General features: G+C 52.4%; 1 protein-coding gene across 1 annotated transcript; it reads left to right on the forward strand.

The window, feature by feature from the left end:
* Window positions 1-289: 289 nt before the first annotated feature.
* On the forward strand, window positions 290-9,379 carry LOC144678511 (eukaryotic translation initiation factor 3 subunit F-like; the record flags this gene model as incomplete). The annotated part of the gene is made up of 4 exons (XM_078538268.1): window positions 290-368; window positions 8,535-8,672; window positions 8,876-8,967; window positions 9,268-9,379. Coding segments are annotated over exons 1-4 (410 nt in total), but the record flags the coding sequence as incomplete, so codon positions are not given.
* Between the last annotated feature and the right edge of the window lie 6 nt (window positions 9,380-9,385).

Raw genomic sequence — 9,385 nt, forward strand, 5'->3', positions numbered from 1 at the left:
TCTCTACCCCAGAGCGTTTTGCAGGCTCCATTGTTGAATGTATTTAAGGTTGGGATAGATACATTTTTGGTTTCCAGGTCAATCACGTGATATCGCGAGTGGGCAGGGAAATAGTGTTGAAACCCCAGAACAGGCATGAATCCATTGGATGGTGGATCAGGCATTCGATGGGCCGAATTTCTACTCCTGCTCCATTCTCTTGGGTTGCCTCTGATGTCTTTCCCTTACCCTCTGCCCCCATTACAAACCGCTGACCCACACGCCCCTTATCTTTATCTCACCCTACAGGTAGCTGTTGACATGGAGTTCGCCAAGAACATGTACGAGCTTCACAAGAAAGTTGCTCCCAACGAGGTGATAGTGGGCTGGTAAGTACAGGGGAGAGAGAGAGAGGGGACTGAGAGACACCAGTCAGTGTACAGATATCTCCCTGAGAGAGAGAGGGGACTGAGAGACACCAGTCAGTGTACTGATATCTCCCTGAGAGAGAGGGGACTGAGAGACACCAGTCAGTGTACTGATATCTCCCTGAGAGAGAGGGGACTGAGAGACACCAGTCAGTGTACAGATATCTCCCTGAGAGAGAGGGACTGAGAGACACCAGTCAGTGTACAGATATCTCCCTGAGAGAGAGGGGACTGAGAGACACCAGTCAGTGTACAGATATCTCCCTGAGAGAGAGAGAGGGACTGAGAGACACCAGTCAGTGTACAGATATCTCCCTGAGAGAGAGGGGACTGAGAGACACCAGTCAGTGTACAGATATCTCCCTGAGAGAGAGGGACTGAGAGACACCAGTCAGTGTACAGATATCTCCCTGAGAGAGAGAGGGGACTGAGAGACACCAGTCAGTGTACAGATATCTCCCTGAGAGAGAGGGACTGAGAGACACCAGTCAGTGTACAGATATCTCCCTGAGAGAGAGGGACTGAGAGACACCAGTCAGTGTACAGATATCTCCCTGAGAGAGAGAGAGGGGACTGAGAGACACCAGTCAGTGTACAGACATCTCCCTGAGAGAGAGGGACTGAGAGACACCAGTCAGTGTACAGATATCTCCCTGAGAGAGAGAGAGGGGACTGAGAGACACCAGTCAGTGTACAGACATCTCCCTGAGAGAGAGGGACTGAGAGACACCAGTCAGTGTACAGATATCCCCCTGAGAGAGAGAGAGGGGACTGAGAGACACCAGTCAGTGTACAGATATCTCCCTGAGAGAGAGGGGACTGAGAGACACCAGTCAGTGTACAGATATCTCCCTGAGAGAGAGACTGAGAGACACCAGTCAGTGTACAGATATCTCCCTGAGAGAGAGGGGACTGAGAGACACCAGTCAGTGTACAGATATCTCCCTGAGAGAGAGAGAGGGACTGAGAGACACCAGTTAGTGTACAGATATCTCCCTGGGAGAGAGAGAGGGACTGAGAGACACCAGTCAGTGTACAGATATCTCCCTGAGAGAGAGGGACTGAGAGACACCAGTCAGTGTACAGATATCTCCCTGAGAGAGAGAGGGACTGAGAGACACCAGTCAGTGTACAGATATCCCCCTGAGAGAGAGAGAGGGGACTGAGAGACACCAGTCAGTGTACAGATATCTCCCTGAGAGAGGGGACTGAGAGACACCAGTCAGTGTACAGATATCTCCCTGAGAGAGAGGGGACTGAGAGACACCAGTCAGTGTACAGATATCTCCCTGAGAGAGAGGGACTGAGAGACACCAGTCAGTGTACAGATATCTCCCTGAGAGAGAGGGGACTGAGAGACACCAGTCAGTGTACAGATATCTCCCTGAGAGAGAAAGGGACTGAGAGACACCAGTCAGTGTACAGATATCTCCCTGAGAGAGAGGGGACTGAGAGACACCAGTCAGTGTACAGATATCTCCCTGAGAGAGAGGGGACTGAGAGACACCAGTCAGTGTACAGATATCTCCCTGAGAGAGAGGGGACTGAGAGACACCAGTCAGTGTACAGATATCCCCCTGAGAGAGAGAGAGGGGACTGAGAGACACCAGTCAGTGTACAGATATCTCCCTGAGAGAGAGGGGACTGAGAGACACCAGTCAGTGTACAGATATCCCCCTGAGAGAGAGAGAGGGGACTGAGAGACACCAGTCAGTGTACAGATATCTCCCTGAGAGAGAGGGACTGAGAGACACCAGTCAGTGTACAGATATCTCCCTGAGAGAGAGGGGACTGAGAGACACCAGTCAGTGTACAGATATCTCCCTGAGAGAGAGACTGAGAGACACCAGTCAGTGTACAGATATCTCCCTGAGAGAGAGGGGACTGAGAGACACCAGTCAGTGTACAGATATCTCCCTGAAAGAGAGGGGACTGAGAGACACCAGTCAGTGTACAGATATCTCCCTGAGAGAGAGGGGACTGAGAGACACCAGTCAGTGTACAGATATCTCCCTGAGAGAGAGGGGACTGAGAGACACCAGTCAGTGTACAGATATCTCCCTGAGAGAGAGAGGGGACTGGGAGACACCAGTCAGTGTACAGATATCTCCCTGAGAGAGAGGGGACTGAGAGACACCAGTCAGTGTACAGATATCTCCCTGAGAGAGAGGGGACTGAGAGACACCAGTCAGTGTACAGATATCTCCCTGAGAGAGAGAGGGGACTGAGAGACACCAGTCAGTGTACAGATATCTCCCTGAGAGAGAGAGAGGGACTGAGAGACACCAGTCAGTGTACAGATATCTCCCTGAGAGAGAGGGACTGAGAGACACCAGTCAGTGTACAGATATCTCCCTGAGAGAGTGGGACTGAGAGACACCAGTCAGTGTACAGATATCTCCCTGAGAGAGAGGGACTGAGAGACACCAGTCAGTGTACAGATATCTCTCTGAGAGAGAGAGGGGACTGAGAGACACCAGTCAGTGTACAGATATCCCCCTGAGAGAGAGAGACTGAGAGACACCAGTCAGTGTACAGATATCCCCCTGAGAGAGAGGGGACTGAGAGACACCAGTCAGTGTACAGATATCTCCCTGAGAGAGAGGGACTGAGAGACACCAGTCAGTGTACAGATATCTCCCTGAGAGAGAGGGGACTGAGAGACACCAGTCAGTGTACAGATATCTCCCTGAGAGAGAGGGGACTGAGAGACACCAGTCAGTGTACAGATATCTCCCTGAGAGAGAGGGACTGAGAGACACCAGTCAGTGTACAGATATCTCCCTGAGAGAGAGGGGACTGAGAGACACCAGTCAGTGTACAGATATCTCCCTGAGAGAGAGGGATTGAGAGACACCAGTCAGTGTACAGATATCTCCCTGAGAGAGAGGGACTGAGAGACACCAGTCAGTGTACAGATATCTCCCTGAGAGAGAGGGACTGAGAGACACCAGTCAGTGTACAGATATCTCCCTGAGACAGGGACTGAGAGACACCAGTCAGTGTACAGATATCTCCCTGAGAGAGAGGGACTGAGAGACAACAGTCAGTGTACAGACATCTCCCTGAGAGAGAGGGACTGAGAGACACCAGTCAGTGTACAGATATCTCCCTGAGAGAGAGGGGACTGAGAGACACCAGTCAGTGTGCAGATATCTCCCTGAGAGAGAGGGACTGAGAGACACCAGTCAGTGTACAGATATCTCCCTGAGAGAGAGGGACTGAGAGACACCAGTCAGTGTACAGATATCTCCCTGGGAGAGAGGGACTGAGAGACACCAGTCAGTGTACAGATATCTCCCTGAGAGAGAGAGGGGACTGAGAGACACCAGTCAGTGTGCAGATATCTCACTGAGAGAGGGGACTGAGAGACACCAGTCAGTGTACAGATATCTCCCTGGGAGAGAGGGACTGAGAGACACCAGTCAGTGTACAGATATCTCCCTGAGAGAGAGGGGACTGAGAGACACCAGTCAGTGTACAGATATCTCCCTGAGAGAGAGAGAGGGACTGAGAGACACCAGTCAGTGTACAGATATCTCCCTGAGAGAGAGAGAGGGACTGAGAGACACCAGTCAGTGTACAGATGTCTCCCTGAGAGAGAGAGAGGGACTGAGAGACACCAGTCAGTGTACAGATATCTCCCTGAGAGAGAGGGACTGAGAGACCCCAGTCAGTGTACAGATATCTCCCTGAGAGAGTGGGACTGAGAGACACCGGTCAGTGTACAGATATCTCCCTGAGAGAGAGGGACTGAGAGACACCAGTCAGTGTACAGATATCTCCCTGAGAGAGAGAGGGGACTGAGAGACACCAGTCAGTGTACAGATATCCCCCTGAGAGAGAGAGACTGAGAGACACCAGTCAGTGTACAGATATCTCCCTGAGAGAGAGGGGACTGAGAGACACCAGTCAGTGTACAGATATCTCCCTGAGAGAGAGGGGACTGAGAGACACCAGTCAGTGTACAGATATCTCCCTGAGAGAGAAAGGGACTGAGAGACACCAGTCAGTGTACAGATATCTCCCTGAGAGAGAGGGGACTGAGAGACACCAGTCAGTGTACAGATATCTCCCTGAGAGAGAGGGGACTGAGAGACACCAGTCAGTGTACAGATATCTCCCTGAGAGAGAGGGACTGAGAGACACCAGTCAGTGTACAGATATCTCCCTGAGAGAGAGGGGACTGAGAGACACCAGTCAGTGTACAGATATCTCCCTGAGAGAGAAAGGGACTGAGAGACACCAGTCAGTGTACAGATATCTCCCTGAGAGAGAGGGGACTGAGAGACACCAGTCAGTGTACAGATATCTCCCTGAGAGAGAGGGGACTGAGAGACACCAGTCAGTGTACAGATATCTCCCTGAGAGAGAGGGGACTGAGAGACACCAGTCAGTGTACAGATATCCCCCTGAGAGAGAGAGAGGGGACTGAGAGACACCAGTCAGTGTACAGATATCTCCCTGAGAGAGAGGGGACTGAGAGACACCAGTCAGTGTACAGATATCCCCCTGAGAGAGAGAGAGGGGACTGAGAGACACCAGTCAGTGTACAGATATCTCCCTGAGAGAGAGGGACTGAGAGACACCAGTCAGTGTACAGATATCTCCCTGAGAGAGAGGGGACTGAGAGACACCAGTCAGTGTACAGATATCTCCCTGAGAGAGAGACTGAGAGACACCAGTCAGTGTACAGATATCTCCCTGAGAGAGAGGGGACTGAGAGACACCAGTCAGTGTACAGATATCTCCCTGAAAGAGAGGGGACTGAGAGACACCAGTCAGTGTACAGATATCTCCCTGAGAGAGAGGGGACTGAGAGACACCAGTCAGTGTACAGATATCTCCCTGAGAGAGAGGGGACTGAGAGACACCAGTCAGTGTACAGATATCTCCCTGAGAGAGAGAGGGGACTGGGAGACACCAGTCAGTGTACAGATATCTCCCTGAGAGAGAGGGGACTGAGAGACACCAGTCAGTGTACAGATATCTCCCTGAGAGAGAGGGGACTGAGAGACACCAGTCAGTGTACAGATATCTCCCTGAGAGAGAGAGGGGACTGAGAGACACCAGTCAGTGTACAGATATCTCCCTGAGAGAGAGAGAGGGACTGAGAGACACCAGTCAGTGTACAGATATCTCCCTGAGAGAGAGGGACTGAGAGACACCAGTCAGTGTACAGATATCTCCCTGAGAGAGTGGGACTGAGAGACACCAGTCAGTGTACAGATATCTCCCTGAGAGAGAGGGACTGAGAGACACCAGTCAGTGTACAGATATCTCTCTGAGAGAGAGAGGGGACTGAGAGACACCAGTCAGTGTACAGATATCCCCCTGAGAGAGAGAGACTGAGAGACACCAGTCAGTGTACAGATATCCCCCTGAGAGAGAGGGGACTGAGAGACACCAGTCAGTGTACAGATATCTCCCTGAGAGAGAGGGACTGAGAGACACCAGTCAGTGTACAGATATCTCCCTGAGAGAGAGGGGACTGAGAGACACCAGTCAGTGTACAGATATCTCCCTGAGAGAGAGGGGACTGAGAGACACCAGTCAGTGTACAGATATCTCCCTGAGAGAGAGGGACTGAGAGACACCAGTCAGTGTACAGATATCTCCCTGAGAGAGAGGGGACTGAGAGACACCAGTCAGTGTACAGATATCTCCCTGAGAGAGAGGGATTGAGAGACACCAGTCAGTGTACAGATATCTCCCTGAGAGAGAGGGACTGAGAGACACCAGTCAGTGTACAGATATCTCCCTGAGAGAGAGGGACTGAGAGACACCAGTCAGTGTACAGATATCTCCCTGAGACAGGGACTGAGAGACACCAGTCAGTGTACAGATATCTCCCTGAGAGAGAGGGACTGAGAGACAACAGTCAGTGTACAGACATCTCCCTGAGAGAGAGGGACTGAGAGACACCAGTCAGTGTACAGATATCTCCCTGAGAGAGAGGGGACTGAGAGACACCAGTCAGTGTGCAGATATCTCCCTGAGAGAGAGGGACTGAGAGACACCAGTCAGTGTACAGATATCTCCCTGAGAGAGAGGGACTGAGAGACACCAGTCAGTGTACAGATATCTCCCTGGGAGAGAGGGACTGAGAGACACCAGTCAGTGTACAGATATCTCCCTGAGAGAGAGAGGGGACTGAGAGACACCAGTCAGTGTGCAGATATCTCACTGAGAGAGGGGACTGAGAGACACCAGTCAGTGTACAGATATCTCCCTGGGAGAGAGGGACTGAGAGACACCAGTCAGTGTACAGATATCTCCCTGAGAGAGAGGGGACTGAGAGACACCAGTCAGTGTACAGATATCTCCCTGAGAGAGAGAGAGGGACTGAGAGACACCAGTCAGTGTACAGATATCTCCCTGAGAGAGAGAGAGGGACTGAGAGACACCAGTCAGTGTACAGATGTCTCCCTGAGAGAGAGAGAGGGACTGAGAGACACCAGTCAGTGTACAGATATCTCCCTGAGAGAGAGGGACTGAGAGACCCCAGTCAGTGTACAGATATCTCCCTGAGAGAGTGGGACTGAGAGACACCGGTCAGTGTACAGATATCTCCCTGAGAGAGAGGGACTGAGAGACACCAGTCAGTGTACAGATATCTCCCTGAGAGAGAGAGGGGACTGAGAGACACCAGTCAGTGTACAGATATCCCCCTGAGAGAGAGAGACTGAGAGACACCAGTCAGTGTACAGATATCTCCCTGAGAGAGAGGGGACTGAGAGACACCAGTCAGTGTACAGATATCTCCCTGAGAGAGAGGGACTGAGAGACACCAGTCAGTGTACAGATATCTCCCTGAGAGAGAGGGGACTGAGAGACACCAGTCAGTGTACAGATATCTCCCTGAGAGAGAGGGGACTGAGAGACACCAGTCAGTGTACAGATATCTCCCTGAGAGAGAGGGACTGAGAGACACCAGTCAGTGTACAGATATCTCCCTGAGAGAGAGGGGACTGAGAGACACCAGTCAGTGTACAGATATCTCCCTGAGAGAGAGGGATTGAGAGACACCAGTCAGTGTACAGATATCTCCCTGAGAGAGAGGGACTGAGAGACACCAGTCAGTGTACAGATATCTCCCTGAGAGAGAGGGACTGAGAGACACCAGTCAGTGTACAGATATCTCCCTGAGAGAGAGGGGACTGAGAGACACCAGTCAGTGTACAGATATCTCCCTGAGAGAGAGGGACTGAGAGACAACAGTCAGTGTACAGACATCTCCCTGAGAGAGAGGGACTGAGAGACACCAGTCAGTGTACAGATATCTCCCTGAGAGACAGGGGACTGAGAGACACCAGTCAGTGTACAGATATCTCCCTGAGAGAGAGGGGACTGAGAGACACCAGTCAGTGTACAGATATCTCCCTGAGAGAGAGGGGACTGAGAGACACCAGTCAGTGTGCAGATATCTCACTGAGAGAGGGGACTGAGAGACACCAGTCAGTGTACAGATATCTCCCTGAGAGAGAGAGGGGACTGAGAGACACCAGTCAGTGTGCAGATATCTCACTGAGAGAGGGGACTGAGAGACACCAGTCAGTGTACAGATATCTCCCTGAGAGAGAGGGACTGAGAGACACCAGTCAGTGTACAGATATCTCCCTGGGAGAGAGGGACTGAGAGACACCAGTCAGTGTACAGATATCTCCCTGAGAGAGAGGGGACTGAGAGACACCAGTCAGTGTACAGATATCTCCCTGAGAGAGAGAGAGGGACTGAGAGACACCAGTCAGTGTACAGATATCTCCCTGAGAGACAGGGACTGAGAGACACCAGTCAGTGTACAGATATCTCCCTGAGAGAGAGAGAGGGACTGAGAGACACCAGTCAGTGTACAGATATCTCCCTGAGAGAGAGAGAGGGACTGAGAGACACCAGTCAGTGTACAGATGTCTCCCTGAGAGAGAGAGAGGGACTGAGAGACACCAGTCAGTGTACAGATATCTCCCTGAGAGAGAGGGACTGAGAGACCCCAGTCAGTGTACAGATATCTCCCTGAGAGAGAGGGACTGAGAGACCCCAGTCAGTGTACAGATATCTCCCTGAGAGAGGGGAGATGGATTAACAGTTGCAGTGAGCCGGTATTAACAGGGATATTTTAACTCCCAGGTTTGCCACCGGCCACGATATCACCGAGCACTCGGTGCTGATTCACGAATATTACAGTCGGGAAGCCCAGAATCCTGTCCACGTCACCGTGGATACGATGCTGCAAGACGGACGGATGAGCATTAAGGCCTACGTGAGGTAAGGAGAGTGCGGTTCTCAGGCGAGCAGGCCGGCTCCGGCTGGAGGTCCAGGCCTGTGCTGGGCCCAGCGTCCCTCCTGTTAACAGGGCTGCGATTGGAAGTGTTTGGTCTTCATTGCTGATCAGTCTCTCTCTCTCTCTCTCTCTCCCCCCCTCTCACCATCTCTCTCTCTCTCTCTCTCTCTCCCCCTGCACCTCCCAGCACGCCCCTCGGAGTTCCCGGGAAGACCATGGGGGTGATGTTCACGCCCCTGACTATCAAGTACGTGTATTATGACACCGAGCGCATCGGAGGTAAGTGACATCCCAGCTGAGAGGCTCCGGACTCCCCTCGGGGAGAGGCTCCCGTCTCCATCCTCCCCTCGTATTGGGGTGCGCCCCCGTATTGGGAGTACGCGCCCGTATTCAGACGCGGTGTTTGAGGGTAGAATCGGGGTGGGTGCAGGGGGAAGGTGGGTGAGGCACTGGGTGAATTGCCCTTTGCGGGAGTTGATGTGATGGGCCGAATGGCCTGCTGTGGCTGAGTTCCTTGCGTGTGGTATTGACGGCTCTGTGTGTGTTTCCCTGCCTTTCCTCCCCCTCCCCCCGGCACAGTGGACGTGATCCAGAGAACCCGGAGCAGCCCCAATCGGACCATCAGCCTCTCCAGTGACCTGCAGCAAGTGGGCACATCGGCCGCACACATCCAGGACATGCTGACCACCGTGCTCCA

The sequence above is a fragment of the Cetorhinus maximus genome, unplaced genomic scaffold (genome assembly GCF_964194155.1).
Source record: "Cetorhinus maximus unplaced genomic scaffold, sCetMax3.hap1.1 HAP1_SCAFFOLD_4481, whole genome shotgun sequence".
NCBI classification, from domain to species: Eukaryota; Metazoa; Chordata; class Chondrichthyes; order Lamniformes; family Cetorhinidae; genus Cetorhinus; species Cetorhinus maximus.